Raw genomic sequence first — 19498 nt, 5'->3', positions numbered from 1 at the left:
GTAATTCCGACACTTGTTTTGAAGAAAAGTGCTTGTTGGCCTTGATGGCTCAGTTGAGATTGGGGAATTTCTGGGTACATACTGCACAACTTTATTGTCATGGGTTACAGATAAACCAATGCTCTCCCCACTACACCATTTTCTGTCACTTCACTCATTTATCTGGATTTTATTTTGTCTTTTTTAGATGAATTATGATCCTGGGAATAATCATAATGGAGTTGATGTTTCAGATTTTGGTGATGGACAGTACTACATTGAATTGCTGAAACTGCAAATCGACAATGCTAAGTATGTATCAGATTATATTATGAACAATGATTACAAGCTGTAGCCATGAGTCTGAGAAACGAGTTTCATTAGGAACTAGCTTTAGGTTTGAGCTTCTCCTGCGTATATTGATGGTTCTGCTGGGATTAAGAAAAAGGTTTGACTGAATGTAGATCGCTATGTTACCTTGGTAGTCAATAACCACAACCGGAACACTCAGTCCATTCTACTCGTGTATGGTTATTTGGTAAATATGTGGAGGATCTCTGGCTCTGTCTGCAGGGAAGTTACAAAAGTTATGTACATTTGGTTACTAAACATTTTGGTATAGTTGTGCTCCACACTGGCATCAAATCTATTTGGATATTTTTCTTGCACTCCAGTTTTGTCCTCTAATAGATTCCCTCACGGGTATAGTTCCATACACATCAGACACCTGCTGGCGCATCACTCAAGTGGCCATTATTCATGTGTAAGCCTCAACAGTGAGTACCGGCCAGCTATAGAACCTTGGAGGACATCACAGCTGAGCCTGATGCTGTCCTTACTTGGAGATTGCATCGGTCCAATTTTATTTTGCACTATTTCAGTAAGTTCCTGTTTGTAGATGGAAGTTGAACAACAAAGGAAGATTAATGGTAGATTACTTACCATAGTTAGTCTTTCTTCCTTGTTCTTAAAATGTATTCAGTCTCAACATAAAAAGCAGCCTTGCAGCCTGACAGTTGAATAACTACTTATTTTCATTTAGAGGCTTAATTGCATTGAAAAGAAGGAAGACCATAACTACAACAGATAATCGAGCACTAACTCTTGTTATGACTGGATGTGGCATTTTAAATGTCCGCAGGCCTACTTATATTTCCACCTACAGGAAACTTTGAGTTATCCGGAGGCGAGCCGTCCGGCAAGCTCGAGCCACCGGCAAAAATCAGGAGCCGTTTTTTATTCGTTTCGTTTCTTTGCTTTTTTTCCCCCCCAGTCAAGCACTGCAAGGTCTGTAGCTATAGCAACAGCTTCAGCTACAGACGCTTGCAGCTGCAGCCAAGTGTTTTGAAGCTGTTGCTAAGCAACAGTGTTTGTTGTCAGATACGGAGATTAAAATCTCCGTATCTTTCAACATTAACTCTGGAGTGTCCGGCAGTTTTGAGGGAACGGCAGCAGCTCGGTCCCATTGGTGCCGGATAGCACAAAGTTTCCTGTACTTCCAACTGTAACCCATTTCTTCAACTCTTCCTCTCCCTCTGTTATATAACATTTACCATGTGTAACTATTGAACTGTTACTCCAGTTAATTTGGATACTGACAGGAATTGGTAAGTTAGGAGTAAAAGTAACTTTAAAAAAAACATTTGACGAGTAACTGTTGTAGAATATACTTTTAATCTTAGCTAAATTAAAACTATTTTTGAATCAACATATTAATGGTCACTCGCTGTGATTATAATATAACTTTGCTTTACATTAGGAAAGAAAATAAGACAGTGAATGATGAGCTCTCTTTGCAACGCATGAAGGCTCTTGCAGAGAGCCAACGTGTTTTAGAAGTTGAACGTAAATTTTATGCCAATGCGAGACAGCTGAAACAATATCAGAATGAAAACATGAAGCTTCGAGTCAAACTGGATGAGCTAAGGCTTAAATATGAACCTGAAGGTATTTGTTAACTTAGGAATTCATCTGAGTTTAGAAAACCCAGCAGCATTTGCTTATTCCAACTATTTGTGTGGGGTTGCATTGTGTGGGTTTTTGACTTAAAGTTGCCAGTGCATCATCCTTCTGCATGGCAGAAGAAGGAAAGGTACAGTTGATTTGCCATAAATTTCTTCGACTGTTCAGCTGATGGCAGATGGATGTCTGTGGGATGCTGCAGCCCTATTTAATTATTTTAAACTGCCAATAAGACTGACATTTTGGCTTTAAATCTTCTGAACTGGTTCAGTGCCAATTCCTGACAGCTTGGAAATAGTAGCATCTTTTCTTTTCTATATCTGTAACTGTTTAGCATTCTGCAGATAACAGTAAAACGTTGTTTTATTGCACAATGCAAAAGATTTTACCTTGCTTATTTAGCACCCAGTGCATACCAGCCTCAAAGATGTTAAGATGACAAATAATCCTAGATTATAATTTCTTAAATTGGAGCTGTAAACCTTGAATCCATATTAATTTAAAGATTTTGTGTTAAAATGCAGCCTTTATGTTACCAGTAGGGGTTCTGCAACATTTATAAATAAATGAGTCATATTCCCCTGGAGCCATTGTCTTTCAATGGTTGAGTAATGTTTATACTTTGCAATCACACCTTGTGTTTTTTATGCAAGCAAGCTACCATTCAATTAAGTACACTTTTTAATAACTGGATACTGAATCCTGCTTTTGTACCTACCAGCAATGTGTTAAATGCAGTAGAAATCTGTTGCCGATGGTTACATCTGACTTGCAATTGTAACATAAATGCAAGGAAGTTCATTCTCTGCCAGAAAAAAAGTGATATACAGGAAACTTTGTGCTATCCGGCACCCACGGGACCGAGCTGCTGCCGTTGCCTCAAAACTGCCGTACTCTCCAGAGTTAATGTTGAGAGATACGGAGATTCTTATCTCCATATTTGACAACAAACACTGTTGCTTAGCAACAGCTTCTAAACACTCAGGTGTGGCCTGCAAGCTCTAGCTGAAGCTGTTGCTATAGCTACAGACCTTGCACAGCTTGACTGTTCAAACAAAGCAAAAAAAACAAGCAAAAAGAATAAAAAACGGCTGCTGATTTTTGCCGGTGGCTCCAGATTGCCGGATAGCTCACCTCCGGATAGCACAAAGTTTCCTGTAGTAGTAAATATAGATCACAGGTGTGTGTGTTCAACTTTATCTCAAGGGTACAAGGTCAATTGAAATTTTCAACACTGAGATTGATAGATTATTGTTAGATAAGCATATCAAGGGATATGTAACAAAACCTCCAAGTTCACCTCCAAGTCTCACACCATCCTGTCTTGGAAATATATCGCCGTTCCTTCAGCGTCGCTGGGTCAAAATCCTGGAACTCCCTAACGGTACTGTGGGAGTACCTTCACCGCACGGACTACAGAGGTTCAAGGCGGCGGCTCACCACCATCTCGAGGGCAATTAAGGGTGGGCAATAAATGCTAGCCTTGCCAGTGACTCCCACATCCTGTGAATGAATTAAATAAAAAAGTACAGTTGAGGGGAGGGATACTTCTACAACTGTCTTGCCCTTGTGGATGGTATAGTACCAAACTGATAGAGGGTCACTGTCCCATTGATTTCTTTTCTCCATTTACATGACCTATTAATTTCTATGTGGAGGTTGAACTACTGTACATTCAAGAATGCTCTTTCAAAAGAGCCAGCACAGGCAAGATGGACCAAATGGCAGTCTCCTGTGCTGTATCATTCTGTGATTCTAATGAGCAAGACCAGTAACTCGGATAGCTAACTAGCCCTCTCCCCTTTTATTAAGAGTGATTTTTGTGCAACTCTTCCCTGCATGCTGTAAACATCAAAAAATGTGAAGCTGTTCACTGACTGTATACCTGACTTTCTCTTTTTCCCCCCTCCCACTTCCCAAGCCAATATAGCAGGTTTTATAGTAGTAACTGCAGGGTTATTACATGAATATAAGACTGCATATGCTTAACTTTTTTAAGTTGTGGTTTGCAAATTTTAAATTCCAGAAGTTAACAACCGGTCACAGAACTGCAAGAAGGAGAGACTCCCAGTTGAAGTACCCGAAGAAGCTCATCTAGCATCCAGCAAGGCCCCTGCTATTGAAGCTACTCTCTCATCTGATAAAGTGGCTGAAACCAGAAAGAGACAGACTGATGTGCTGCCTAATGAGATTGCGGCTCCATGCTGTGAACCAGTCATTCTAGCGGTGCCAACCTCTGGATCCCTACCTGCCATTGCCATACCAGAGCTGGAACCTGCCTGTAAACAGCCTCCTTCTAAAGAAGGCAAGCGGGTGCGGATCATGCAAGATGCAAGTGATGTACAAGTTCTCTCTGAACGGGGAAACACTGAAGTCTCCAGGCCATCTCCCTCCCCAAGGTCAGTGCCTCGTTTTCAGCTTTTGCCCAACATTCCTTGCTGGCCTGCTGCACTCCTCATCTACTGCATGAACTGCGCTCTGTGCTTCGTTCTTGGCTTCTTTGGTTTTATTTTCACCATTCTCCCTGCCTTGCCAAAGTTTGGACTCTCAAAATTGTGTAACAAGACTAGAGTTTTTTTAATGAAGAGACAGACCTAGGTAGTGTGCAGTTTTAAAAAAAAATCCTAACTTGCCCTGCTGCAAACCTGCATTTTTGGAATGGAAATTCTTTGGCTATTATGATCTTGTTTATCCAGAACATGCATTTATTCTGTTGGTTATAACTTTAATAAAAAAAAAAAAAAAAAAAAAAAAAATTGCTGCAAATGCAAACGAATTTTATTTTCCTTTCCATTTCCTTCTGTATGTGCTCAGCTTTTCTCTGTATTTCCTTTGAAAGTGCTTGAAATACTACGTGTGTAAAGAAGTGGACTGAAACCAGTGTCATACAAAATTGTCAACATCTGCCTAATTCATTTACCTATCTATTTGTTTAAATTTACAAATTGTGTTCTGATTTTAGAATACTACACTTCCCCAGCTCTGTATGTTAAAAGACATAGTCAACACTTGGTTCGCACTGATCAATTTCCATTTTGGCCTGCTTTTCAATTTTGTGTTCTTCCTTCCCCTGCAACCTAACTGTTTGGTTTCCCTGCTATTTCCATAGCCACCAAAACAGCCAGGTGATTGGTTCCCTGTCTTTTGCCAGTGCAGTTCCTGACCTAGCCAATAGGTGAGATACTATAACATCACTTGACAGTCTGTCACAATCCGGAGCTCACAGGAAGAAAGCGCTATTGCAGAAGTCTGTTCAATGCATTGATGCATCCTCTTATTTCATCACATTTTCTTGTCTAAGGATCCTGCACTCTACAATTTGGTGGTCATGAATGGTCTGCACAGCGTGGTTTGAAACGGAGTGCTTCTAAACAGAGTGTAAACATTGGGAATTTGGAGAGAGTGAGAATTTGATGCAGAAGGGGAAGGAGGTGCTGCTTTTTGCCTCCAATACTTGTGGTTTGTGCTACAGGTAAATATTAAATTTAATCTACTGTAAATTAAGCTAGATCAAGTAATTATTTAAAAAGCTAAACTTTAAGCTAAGTTAATTAAATATACATAAACTTTAATTAATTAAATGAAACAAAGTTACATAGGGATGGCAGTGCAGGTGGTGTGCTGCACGTGGGAGTTTGTGGAGAGCATCACAATCCTGGACCACCACGTCTGCATCTCGAGGAACTTCCGCTCCGAGTTGTTGAGCTGGAGTTTGCGGGGCATCAGGGAGGGGGAGAGTTACCTGGGCACTTTGATCCAGGATACAGTCACACCCCTTAGGTAAGGTAGTCGTACAAGTCTGGTTAGTGGTCGGTGACGGGAGGTTGTGACTGATTCAGGCAGGTAAGGGGACCCTAGGTGCAGTGCTGGAGGAGCCTCAGCCTTTGCCCTTATCCAACAGGTGTGAGGTTCTTGCTGCCTGTGTGAATAAGGGCAAAGTTTGTAGCGTGGATGAACAAACTGACCACGGCACTGGTACAGGAGGCCATTCAAGTAGGTGGGGGGGGGGGGGGAGGGAGGAGTGGAAAGGAATGTTGTAGTGGTAGGGGACAGTATAGTAATACAATAGTAATTATGGGGACTTTAATTTTCGCATAGACTGAGCAAACCAAATTTGCAGTAATAGTGCAGAGGACGCGTTCATGGAATGCATTCAAGATAGTTTTCTAGATCAGTATGTCGAAGAACCAACTAGGGAACAGGCTATTTTGATCTAGCATTGTGCCATGAATCGGGTTCATTAATACCCTTGTAGTAAAGGAGCCTCTAGGGACCAGTGATCATAATATGATATTATTTTATGTTGAGTTTGAGAGTGATTTAGTTAAGTCCGAAACTAGGGTCTTCAAACTGAAAAGGCAAACTACATGGGTATGAGAGGCGAGTTGGCTAAGGTAGGTTGGGAAACTAGATTAAAAGATATGATGGAATGGCAAACATTTAAAGAAATAATTCATAATTCACAATGAATATACATTCCCTTATGGAATTAAAAAACCCACGGGGAAAATGGTCCAACCGTGGCTAACAAGAGAAGTAAAAGATAATATTAGACTAAAGGAGGAAGCTTATAATGTTGCCAAAAAGAATAGTAAGCCTGAGGATTAGGAGGATTTTAGAATTCAGCAAAGGAGGACCAAGAAAGAGAAAAATAAATGAGAATAAACTAGCAAGAGACATAAAAACAGATTGTAAAAGCTTCTATAGCTATGTAAAAAGGAAGAGATTAGCGAAGGTAAATGTGGGTCCCTTACAGGCAGAGAGGGGAGAAATTATAATCCGCAATAAGGAAGTGAGTGGCAGAGACATTAAACAAATATTTTGTATCTGGCTTCGCGGAAGAAGACACAAACAACTTTCCGGAAACAGTGGGGAGCCAAGAGTCCAGCATGAATAAGGAAATTAAAGAAATTAGTATTAGTAAAGAAATAGTACTGGAGAAAGTAATAGGACAAAAAGCTGACAAATCCCCTGGACCTAGATCCTAGAGTTTTAAAAGAGGTGGCTACAGAGATAGTGGATGCATTGATTTTGATCTTCTAGAATGGTCCCCGCGGATTGGAATGTAGCAAATGTAACGTCACTATTCAAGAAAGAAGATAGCGAGAAAACCAGGAACTATAGACCAGTTAGCCTGACATCAGTAGGGAAAATGCTAGAATCTATTATTAGGGACATGGTAACAGAGCACTTAAATCATAATATGATCAGGCAGAACCAACACTGATTTATGAAAGGGCAATTGTGTTTGACAAATCTAGGAGTTTTTTGAGGTAACTAGCAGGATAGATAAGGGGGAAACTAGTGGATGTAATGTATTTGGATTTTTAGAAAGCACTTGATAAGATGCCGCACAAGAAGTTATTACACAAAATTAGGGCTTGTGATTGCTGATAATATATTAGCATGGATTGAGGATTGGTTAACAGGAAAGAGAGTAGGAATAAATGGGTCATTTTCAGGTTGGCAGGCTGTAACTAGTGGGGTACTACAGGAAACTTTGTGCTATCCGGAGGTGAGCTATCCGGCAATCTGGAGCCACCGGCAAAAATCAGCAGCCGTTTTTTATTCTTTTTGGTTTTTTTTGCTTTGTTTGAACAGTCAAGCTGTGCCAGGTCTGTAGCTATAGCAACAGCTTCAGCTACAGAGCTTTAGTGCCACACCTGAGTGTTTCGAAGCTGTTGCTAAGCAACAGTGTTTGTTGTCAAATACGGAGATAAGAATCTCCGTATCTCTCAACATTAACTCTGGAGAGTACGGAAGTTTTGAGGCAACGGCAGCAGCTCGGTCCCGTGGGTGCCGGATAGCACAAAGTTTCCTGTATAAGGATCAGTGCTTGGGCCTCAGCTATTTACAATCTGTATCAATGACTTGGATGAGGGGACCGAGTGTAATGTATCCACGTTTGCTGATGATACAAAGCTAGGTGGGAAGGTAAGCTGTGAGGAGAACACAAAGAACCTGCAAAGGGATATAGACAGGTTAGGTGAGTGGGCAAGGAGGTGGCAGATGGAGTATAATGTGGGGAAATGTGAGGTTATTCACTTTGGCAGGAAGAATAGAAAAATAGAATATTTTTTAAATGTTGGTGTTCAGAGGGATTTGGGTGTCCTTGTACACAACACAAAATTAACATGCAGGTACAGTAAGCAATTAGGAAGGCAAATGGCATGTTGGCTTTATTGCAAGGGGCTTGGAGTACAAGAGTAAGGAAGTCTTGCTGCAATTGTACAGGGCTTTGGTGAGACCACACCTGGAGTACTGTGCAGTTTTGGTCTCCGTATCTAAGGAGGAATGTACTTGCCTTTGAGGGGGTGCAATGAAGGTTCACTAGATTGATTCCTGGGATGAGTGAGTTGTCCTACGAGGAGAGATTGAGTAGAATGGGCCGATAGTCTCTGGAGTTTCGAAGAACAAGAGGTGATCTCGCTGAAAGATAAAAGTCTTACAGGGCTTGACAGCAAAAATGCTGACAGGATGTTTCCCCTGGCTGGGGAATCTAGAACTGGGAGTCAGTCTTGGGATAAGGGGCCGGCCATTTAGGACTGAGATGAGAAGGAATTTCTTACTCAGGGTTGTGAATCTTTGGAATTCTGTACCCAGGTGGCTGTGGAGGCTCAGTCGTTGAGTATATTCGAGACAGATCGATAGATTTTTGGATATTAAGGGATATGGGGATAGTGTGGGAAGCTGGAGTTGAGGTAGAAGATCAGCCATGGCCTACTCTTGCTCCTAGTTCTTGTGTTGTTATGTTATTCAAGTGGCATATAATCTACACGTAATTTGAAGTTGCTTATTTTAAATTATCTGATAATTTAAATTGTTGGAGCACTAAATGTTTACTTTGCTGTATTTGCTTAATTCAAATTGCTGGGTAATTTGATTTTTTTGGTACAAAAGTGCTTTGAATTATCAGGAGTAGACTAACTTTGCATGAAGTTGATATCAGCTTGACTTAACTATACCACTAATATTCAAGCAAAATCATTGCATTGTGCACAATTTCATTATTTTGATAGAGGAACTATTTTTAAAGTGCGCACTTTGAATGTATTCTTCTTGCAATGGCGACCTTTCTGCAAACTTACTTTTTGTCCTTTGTGTCTTTTCTCCTACCTTAAACAACTTTAGATCCGTACTGTCTCCAACGGGCTAAACGGGCACTTCAAAATATAGCTCATCTGATAAAAGACTGCTTCCTCAATAAAATTCTCGCTCAATCACTAAAATGCTATGTGAACTGCGAGAAATTCTGTATGTAACCTGGTGTTTCTGTTCTGTACATGGACAGCAATTCTCAAGAGTTCAGAGACTCTTTTTGTGTATATTTTCTCCCTCTTTCAGACCCCTTCACACACACTCTCCTACCCCCTCTTTTTTTCTCGCGTGCTCTCTCTCTCTCTCCTCCTCGTCCCCCACCCCCTTTCCCCCTCTCAAAATTTAGATCACTGGTAAGTGCTGTCCTTTTTATCTTATCACGCACAATGCTAAGAAGTTGTACGTCATTAAGAATCGGCAACTTTGCCAGCAATGCCGACTTCCTGAGAACAGTATCAAGGCAATTATTTTTAATTCCAATATTTTGTAGCATTTTCTTTAGAAGGAATGTGGCTCTTTTTTAGCTTACCAAACCTGGTCTGGAGTGCATACAGCTAGCTGCATTGGAATAATTCAGCCTGTGATCTAGCAATACATTTTTTTACGCTGGGTAGCTGTTGCCTTACTGCCAACTTCACTGAGCAGTTTCTTAGTAGAAACAGCCCAACATGGGTTATGTTATCCAGATTACGGAGTTAAAAAGATATGGTCGTCTCTGAAATAGAACACATCATATTGATCTGCTAAATATTGTCTTATTTTTATGGAAGTGGTCAGTATTTTATACCCCAGTACTCTGGATTATATACATAGCTTGAAGTCCGTTCTGGGGGAAGGGGTGAGGAGGAACAGAATGAGGTCAAGGAGGGGGAATTGCTCCCGCCCATGTGTTTAAAGTTTGCAATGCATTATGACACTCAAGGTCTTCAACAAAAGTAGGTAGTAATGCTGCATCTTGTATACCATAGACATAGATTTGCAACCACAAAATCGACAGACTAATAGAAAAATCATTTTTCAGTCTACAAATCGTGCAAGTTCTGACGGACGGACAAGTATGATGCTAACAATCCCAACTTCCTGCAATGGCGTGGCTAAGATAATGAAATGGTCCTGCATAAACCATAGCCTGCTGTGCTTCTATATTCTTAGTGAACTGGTGCTGGGAAGTGGTTCACGTTCAAAGTCTTTGTGACAATGTGATCCAATGATCATCAGGAATCAAGGCTGCCTCCCCTCTCTTCGCTCTCGCTCTCTCCAATACAATTGCCTTGAGGGTTATTAAGTCTTTTCACTACAAACACTTTCTGTCCAGAGATCGTCGCAGTGTTCGTGTGATATCTATTTCAACTTAAGTGATGTATATGATTCATCACGCAGTGTCTGTTCCAGCCCTATTTCTTTAAGTTAAGCCAAACTAAGATGCTCAACGATAAGAGTATCTAATTTAAAATCTGCAACTTGTGTTTTCTCTCTAGTCAGCACAAAAGGCAGGAACAACTAAACTGAAATGTAACATTTTTATTGAGACGATCAAATCATAGATTCAAAAGTACAAAGTGCGACCAAAATATTTTATGTACGAAAGCTCTTCATAAACATTATAATGAACGCTTTGCACCGAGGTTAATTGTGATTGTCTCGCTGATTTTAGACCAAAACTAGGGAGGTCAGACTGTGTCTGGTAAATTCAAGTAAAGGGTGGAGACTGAGTTGAGATTTTTGATGTATGGATAGTCAGTTGATTAACCAAAGCCTATACAATGAAACCCTGTACACCTTGCATGAATTTCCAAAGTGTCAGCCGTGACTCTGGGTAGCACTCTCGCTTCCGAGTCAGAAGGTTGTGGGTTCAAGTCCCACTCCAGAGACTTGAGCACAAAATATAGGCTGACACTCCAGTGCAGTACTGAGGGAGTTACTTTTAATTCAAATATTTTGTAGCATTTTGTCGGATGTGCCATCATTCGGACAAGACGTTAAACCGAGGCCCTGGCGGATCTCGGGTGGATGTAAAAGATCCCGTGGCACTATTTTGAACAGCAGTGGAGGTATCCCCGGTGTCGTGGCCAATATTTATCCCTCAATCAACATCACTGAAGATTATCTGGTCATTATCACACTGCTGTTTGTGGGAGCTTGGTGTGCGCAAATTAGCTGCCGCTTTTCCTACATTGGGCTTTGGAACGTCTGGTGGTCGTGAAAGGCGCTACATGACTGACTGACAATGATTTCAAAGCACCAGAAATGAAGGATTGCAGATATGTCTTGGCATGCAACAAACCAGTGCGACCAGGCTTGGAAAGCCACTGCTACCACCTTTCCTCCTCGTGGTTCACACGCACAGATCTACCAGTGAATCAAAACTTGTGTTCCCTTCCACAGTCCTGCCACACCAGAAAATATGCCACATGCCACCAAACACCAGCAGCCAAAACTCCAGATTATTCCCAGTGCTACTAAATCTGCAGGTCCACACCTGGTGCAGCTGAATACCACTCCCACCCCCTGCCCAATACTGCTAAATACCAGATGTCAATGTCCAAGTGCAACATTTTTCATACTATTCTCGCCTGAATTAAGTTTTAAAACTAACTGGTAAAGGATTTTTTAAAAATGCAATCATAATGAAAGGTCCAATGTTATCCTGTGCATGGCATGAACACCCCCAATTGTTGTAAGAAATGTATCCTCCAACTCGCCATGAACACCATGGGAGATTTATTGGTGTTGTATGACTTCTCCGATGATCTTAAGGACTTCCACTTTTTACGTTTTGTGGAATATCTCTAATGGTGAGAACATTGCCAGCAAGGATAAAAGGTAAAATATTCAAATTAGAGGAGGAGTGAAAAAGGCCAAGGAAGAGAGGCGGCGGGGGGCGGGCGGAGAGAAGAGAGAGGATAATGAGAAAACCCAGGGAGGGAGGGTTATTTGCAAATGAGAGAAAGCCAATGAACAGAAAGAGAACTTGTTGAGTGAAGTGCAGACAACCTTGAAAAAGAAGCAAATGGAAGTGGGAGAGTTGGAGAGTGAGAAAACCAAGTTAAAGGAGAAGAGGAAGAAAACTGAGACAGCTAAGGAAGGGAGTTGTGAAACTATAGTTGATGGATTGAAAGGAAGTGAATAGACATGGTGAAGGGGCAGCAAGGCAAAGGACAGTGAATGTGTTATTTGGTTGGAGAAGGGAAGGAGCAAGAGATCCCAGTTTCAGAACAATTATAAAGTGCAAACATTAGGCTTGGTTCAATTTTTTTTTCCCTTTATCTGTATCAGTGGAGCACAAGAAATGACTACGGAAGCTTTATTTGTTAAAGAATTGCATTGTTAGATATTGGTAAGTCACACTAATGCCGCATGTGTTGCTTTTCTAAAATGAAGGTTGGTTGGGACCGAGAACAAGTTTTATGGTGCAAGCGACCTTTGTTACACTTACCTGGGAGTATTTAGATATTAATATTTTACTTTTTCATGTCCGAACAACTCATAGAATTACTTTTTTTTTAATGTACTGACCACTACAGTGGATGGTCATTGAAATTTCAGCACAAAGCAGACTATTTGACCCACTGTGCCTGATCTAGCACTAGCTTCTTAATGGAGGGGTCTCTTCTGATCCCACTGCTCTGCACTTTTTCCTTCATGTTTATCGAATTCTTTCAAATATATATGCACTAATGACCCTTACTTAGCTGAACACAAAAAATACATCAGAAACACTTATTAAATTACAAATCGAGCGAGTGAACTCCTACAAAACACATTGCCAGCCCAGCAGTGCATTACGTAAAATAGCATGGTGTTAATTCCGAACAAATTTGCATTGGGTGAAATCCTGGCGTTACAATAGCTTTTGAAATAGATGTTCTAGATACCAATGTACTGCAGCTCTCAGTTTGACTATCACTTGTGCATAATGGGTCCGACATTAATGTTGCACCGATAAAGTATCTTCTATGATGCCACTTGATACGCTACTACCATTCTTCCAGTAAATCTCCTTGCATTATTTGTAGCATACTGAGCCACTGTAGCTTCCACTGTAACTGGTTTGACTTCCTAGCACGGTCAGGCCACAGAACCATTGTGTGGGAAATCAGGCGTTCTGAATGGGTGAAAAATCTACCCAAAGTGGTGTTGTGTTGTGCTGAAGGTGACTTAGTGTGCTCATTTTCTACTCGAGATTTATAAGACATTTTAACTTTCATATTCAAAAGGCAATTGGATATATGCTTGGGGGGTGGGGGGGGAGGGGAGAATTTGTAGGGAAAGAGTGGGAGAATGGGAATTAGTGGATAGCTCTTTCAAAAGAGCTGGCACAGGCACGATGGGCTGAATGGCCTCCTGTGCTGTCAGATTCTGATTTGAATTGTTTCCTCCCCATGTCTCTAGTTGGGTGAGAACTAGTGTATAGATATTATTACTACAAGTTCCAGCAATGCTGCTTCCTAGTTCTGTCACCAGTGATCCAAGAATGAAGCCTAATTTTCCAGGTGGTTACGACCTAGGTTTGTAAACTGTTCCCAAGTGCAAATGCCAGCTGGAACTGGGATTTCCCGATTTGGATACAAGTCCATCACTGGGTTGTTTATGGTTTAATGTGGCCATTGATGAAATGTGCACGGCACTAAGACATGACACTGGTTCAGTTCAATTCTTGTTAATATTAACCCTCTGAGTACTCGGTGATCCGTTCTGCTTTTCAGCTGTTATGGAAGATGTAGGATGAGTGTCCGGAGCAACAGCAAGTTTAAGATCCAAAAATGCATTTGTAAATTGTACCGTTTTAGGTTTGAAATTCCATTATAGTACTCAAAGGATTAATTTGTCAACATGACATAAGATGGTTTTTATTATTGGTTTGAGAGATTTTTTTTTTGTACATCTTAAAATCTGTGCTCTTTAGTTGTAAGCCCTATATTTGTGGACTTTTAAGTGAGTCGTTTTAGTTAAATATTTTTTGAATGCAAGTATTTGATTTATAGACTGCTGTAATTTCATGAAAAGCAAACTCTTGTACTTGGAAAAACAAGGTTATATAGTTAAGGTGCATGACTGCGAGAAACTGGAACAGCCAATTGCTGCAACTGGTAAGTCCTTCAGAAGTGTGTGTGTGTGTGTGTGTAATAGAGGGAGAGAATCCCACTTTACCTGCAGTGGGGCTGTCACCTGTTGCAAAAGCTGACCTTATCATTGGTCTGGGAAATGCTGTTCATGCTGCTGTCAAAATCACATTCTGCTTGTGATGAGTGATGACTTGTGTTGGATATTGCAGCATTTTTTTAATTGGTTCATGCATCTATACAAAAGGGACTACACAGACAGTGGGACACAGTGAGTGCATTGTCCCCATGCTTTATATTGCTACTTTATTGTACATTTTTTAAATATCTTGAGGGCTTTTTCCTTTTATATGTGCAGAAAAGTTATTGAACTACAGGAAACTTTGTGCTATCCGGAGGTGAGCTATCCGGCAATCTGGAGCCACCGGCAAAAATCAGCAGCTGTTTTTTATTCTTTTTGTTTGTTTTTTTTTGCTTTGTTTGAACAGTCAAGCTGTGCAAGGTCTGTAGCTATAGCAACAGCTTCAGCTACAGAGCTTTAGGGCCACACCCGAGTGTTTAGAAGCTGTTGCTAAGCAAGAGTGTTTGTTGTCAAATACGGAGATAAGAATCTCCGTATCTCTCAACATTAACTCTGGAGAGTACGGCACTTTTTGGGCAACGGCAGCAGCTCGGTCCCGTGGGTGCCGGATAGCACAAAGTTTCCTGTAGTATGTTTTTCCTGTGTACATGGGGATATTTGATACAATATTACACTAACTATTTTTGCCAACAGTGATTTTATTCTCAGTCCTTGCAACAAAATGTTAAATTTTGTAGCAAATGTTATTTTTTTACTCTATTGATAAACTTTACCCAGAAAAAAGAGGGCGAGACTAGTAACTGTTTCAATGTGATAAAATTCTACAGCTTGTTTCCCAGACTGGGCCCATTACACACTCTAGGAAGGATACTGAGGCAATAGAGAGGGTACAGTGCAGTTTCACTGAGATGCTACCTGGCATGAGAAATTTAAAAAAAACTTGGAAAAATTGGGGCAGTTTTCATTAGACCAGAGGAAATTATGGAGTGATTTGAAAGAGTTATTTAAAATGATGACTGGATGGGACAGACTAGATAAACATTTCCAGTGATTGAGGGGTCTACAGCAAAGGGACATCAATATAAACTCAAATTTAAGACCGTGAGCAGGTGAAACCTTTTTTTTTTTACAGTGAGTTAAGAGGCTACTGGAGTTGGTCATTGAAGCAGAGACCATGCCAACATTTAAGAGTAGGTTAGATAGTTGAAAGAAAATGGGATAAAGGGATATGTGGACATGGCAGGCAAATGGCATTAGGACTACTGTTCGTGTGGAGGATAAACACCAACCTAGACTGGTTGGCCTGAATAGCTGGTTTGTGTTGTAATTTCTATGTAATTATAATGTCCTCCGTCTGTTTAGTGCTTGGGTTATAGGGCTAGATTGAATGCCAGGTTACACTCCAGTTGAATGTTGAATCATGAAATTACCGCAGATCTATGAATTGGGATTGCTTTTCTAAATCATTGATACACTGTCCTTATCTGTATCATGATTAACAATTTCTATAAAGATTGTCTTTAAAGCTTTTGTAGACTGGTTCTGAGATTTATCCAGGGTGTTTCCTGTATTTGTAAATTTAAGCACTTTCTCTCACTTAATCGAAAACCATCCAAACATATTCCCAAATGTTGTGGATTTTGGTCTCGGTTGTTGGATAATTATTGAGGCCAAAATTATATCATCCCCTGCTCCTATTAGCTATTTCTGAATTGGTGCTGGATAAATCTCTCTGATTTTGCTATCTGTATCATGTTTGATCCGTTAAAACGGAAGATTGTTTGAATACTCTGCCTGTAGGGTATCCAGGGCTGATGTGAAGGTACAAAAGCCAGATGAGGAGGACGTGAATGAAGAAGCAGAAGAGCAGATGCCGAGGAATAAAATTAAACGGCAGAAGTTGCACCCGGTCATCCACGTGTCCTCTCGGCCCACTGTTGAATCACAGTGTGCCCAACAGTGAACAAAATTAACATGCATCTTTCTGCTGTTGAAGATTTAAGTGTCCCTTTGAGTGTTTATCTTGGGACATGTGTAAGTAAGTCGGGACATGTATAATATTACAAGCCATCACTTTGAGACATGCAAGATTTTTGTTGCATCAGGTGCTCAAATTAAACTTAATGTGCATCTCTATGTGGTATTATACGTGGGAGGTGCTGGTGTGGTACATTTCTGTTTGGCAGCGTGTTAAATCTTGCAGTTTTATGTCTCTGATTTTATGGGGGTAAAGGAAGAGTGTTCTTCAGTATTCAGCTGATGTGCTTCTAAGCCCTTCAGCACATAGAAGCTTCCATTTCACCTCCTATGATGGAGAGGATGACGAAACTAAAAAAAATACCAAAAAAATTGCACAGCTAGTCTTTTGCCAGAAATGCTGAGTGCCATAAAACTCATGCAGGCCTGTTGGAACTTTGGAGCCCTAATTTATTATGGCTTTCTCCTAGAGATTAACAACTTCAAATAAGTTAATGTCAAATGTGATGAAGTGTATGTGCTCCTGTTTTGCTGAAGTTGAGCAATGCTTATTCCATGGCTCCTCTTTTTTCCATCTTTGACCGTGCAGTCCAAAAATGTACCACTGATATATAACTGTATTGTTCACAATTAAATGTTAAAAGTAAGTCACTTGGCAAGGGTACTCTGGCCTTCGTGAGGTTTTTTTTGTTCTTTACATATGCAATCCCCATCTGTTTGATCCGCTGCAGTGTAGACTATGATATGGTGAAAGGGTGTACAGATGTCCTTTTCCCCCAGTGACTGCATATACTTCTGTTGGATATCAGGAAGTGCAGCCCAGAATAGTTTACACCATGCTATTGTCTGGCAGCGTCAATGCAAACTCGTGATGTGAAAGAGAGTTGCATTTACATAGTGTTTTGTATCTCTCCAAACCGCCCCAAAGTATCCAATGAATTACTTCAAAGTTCAGTGACTGTTATGGGGGCAAGCATTTGTGTCCCAAGATTTCCCCCCCCCCCGCCAACCCTCCAGCACCACAGGAAAAACTGTATATTCCTAGAATACCTCGAGCGACTGCAAAGGTTCAGTACCTTCTCATCATACAGGAAAACTGGCCAAGTTATGCTACCACATAGAACTTTATTGTGGCCTGGCTCAAGTGTTGCACAGGCATAGACCTGGGAACTGGTGCCTGCCTATCCATCTTCTTGGTCTGCAAAGGTGGCAGGAGGTTTGGAGGGGGTAGTAAAGAGGAGTGTTGAGTATCCTGTGTTCTTTAAACTTTTATTAGAACAATATCATGGCATGCCTAGATTGAACGAGTTACAAAGTCAAAAAGCATTAATGTGTTTATAGCATCATAGCCTTTATAATCTACACATTTTATGTTTTATAGTACTGTTGTGCATAATAAAGGAGTGCAATAACCATTTGAATGTCATCCGATGCTGGTCTGAACAAGTAACAAAACAGGAATGTGAGCTGGACTACAACCTAATCTTTGTGTTAACAATCACAAACCAACTCTAGCTTTGCTACAAACAATTTGCCATCCTTTGGAAAAAGGAAATTAAATTGTAACCCTACATTTGCCGCTGCAGTATTCAGCTCCTGTAGTGTTTGAATTTTTGTCTTTACCCTCTACTTTTATTTCTGTTCCCTATGACCTAACTGCCTAAATTTGTCGTTCAAGGTTTGTGTATATTGGTAACTCGTCAGCGTATTTTAATCGACATAAAAATGGAAATAAAATTTGAATTCTTAATCCCATTTTGTTTTTCTGGTTCTTTTTGCAGAGGGGGTTAATGTTCTTTTGCTCGTCCATTAAACAATATTGAGGGAAATGCCATTCTGTTTTGGGGGGTGATCTTATTCCTTCAGTATTAGATGCAATTATGACTCATCAGACTGCATTTTCCCATTGTTCCTGGTCCTACACACATATACATGTGATGAACTACTTTTATTAAAAAATGTTACATTTATTGCACTAACAACCCTCAGCACAAAAAATTAATTTACAAAAAATTGGAGGTCAGTGCTGTCCATTGTTTCAATAAAGTATAATGGTTTTTAAAATAATTTTCACTGTTCACTTAAACTGTAAACTATTCATTACAATTATAAATATGCACCTTCTAAACTGGGGTTGTATCATTTAGAGCTGTACAACACTGATGAAATACTGGTGGTTACAGGTCTACATTGGTGGTGATGGTGGGAGCAATTTGAGATAATCAAATCAAATCAACTTTTATTGTCATTGTTAGTACACAAGTGCAGTACAACGAAATGTAGGCTTGCAGCTCCCCAGAGTGTACATTTAGATGAAGACATTTAAACATTCAACATACATTTGGCTTGTAGTATATTAACATAACCATAATAAAGTGCATTGGCAGATGTGCAGGCTTTAGAGTTTATTTGTGGAGTTCAGTAGGATGACAGCCCTGGGAAAGAAGCTGTTCCTAAATCTGGTCGTACGGGTGCGAATGCATCTGTAGCGTCTCCCAGATGGCAGGAGGGCGAACAGACTGTGGCTGGGGTGGGTAGGGTCTTTGATGATGGACCGTGACCTCCGTAGACAGCGTTTCTGGTATATGTGCTCTATGGTCGGTAGCTGGGTGCCGGTAATGCGTTGGGCAGTTTTCACTACCCGCTGCAGGGCTTTCCGGTCAAAGTAGCTACAGCTGCCATACCATACTGTGATACAGTTTGTCAGGATGCTCTCTATTGTGCAGCGGTAAAAATTAGAGAGGATCAGAGGTGACAGGTTATATCCCTTCAGCCTCCTTAGGAAATATAGGCGCTGCTGGGCCTTCACCAGAGAGGAGGTATTGAGGGACCAGGAGAGGTCTTCCGTGATGTGGACTCCGAGGAACTTAAAGCTGTCCACCCTTTCCACCACAGCCCCATTGATGTGGATGGGGGTGTGACTTCCGCCTTTAGCCTTCCTGAAGTCCACAATGATTTCTTTGGTTTTCTTGATGTTAAGGGCCAGGTTGTTGTCGGCGCACCACTTCACGAGATGCTGGACCTCCTCCCTGTAGGCTGACTCATCGTTGTTGGTGATCTGGCCTACTACCGTGGTATCATCCGCAAACTTGATGATGGTGTTGGAACCATGAACAGCCACACAGTCGTGGGTGAAGAGGGAGTAGAGGAGGGGGCTCAGCACACATCCTTGTGGGGCCCCTGTGTTCAGGGTCAGTGGGGGGGGAGGTGTGGTTACCTAATTTGACAGACTGGGGTCTGTTAGGAAGTCCAGGGTCCAGTTGCAGAGGGAAGTGTTCAGGCCAAGAGTTTGAAGTTTGGTGGCCAGCTTGTTGGGGACGATAGTGTTGAATGCTGA

The 19498-nt window shown here is 41.0% G+C and overlaps 1 protein-coding gene across 5 annotated transcripts in view; it reads left to right on the top strand.

The window, feature by feature from the left end:
* The window catches only part of spdl1 (spindle apparatus coiled-coil protein 1), a 52145-nt gene extending 34234 nt beyond the window's left edge, over window positions 1–17911 (top strand). Inside the window, exons 9-14 of one of the 5 annotated variants that reach the window (XR_015080075.1) lie at window positions 188–291; window positions 1739–1926; window positions 3968–4340; window positions 5051–5116; window positions 5243–5413; window positions 15985–16063. Coding sequence is in view for 3 of the 5 variants with exons in the window: in XM_086001976.1 (XP_085858102.1) it covers window positions 188–291; window positions 1739–1926; window positions 3968–4340; window positions 15985–16147 (828 nt within the window). In the remaining 2 variants the exon portion in view is untranslated. Of the gene's footprint in view, window positions 1–187; window positions 292–1738; window positions 1927–3967; window positions 4341–5050; window positions 5214–5242; window positions 5414–9072; window positions 11922–15984 lie in introns of those variants that run through there. The other 4 variants (XR_015080076.1, XM_086001976.1, XM_086001978.1 and 1 more) reach the window with 4 other exon arrangements.
* The last annotated feature ends 1587 nt before the right edge of the window (window positions 17912–19498 follow it).

The sequence above is a fragment of the Somniosus microcephalus genome, chromosome 11, assembly GCF_052327205.1.
Source record: "Somniosus microcephalus isolate GS21.2 chromosome 11, FLI_Smic_1.0, whole genome shotgun sequence".
Lineage (NCBI taxonomy): Eukaryota > Metazoa > Chordata > Chondrichthyes > Squaliformes > Somniosidae > Somniosus > Somniosus microcephalus.
Note: the sequence above shows the minus strand (reverse complement) of the source record. Positions and strands in the feature narration are given on the sequence as shown.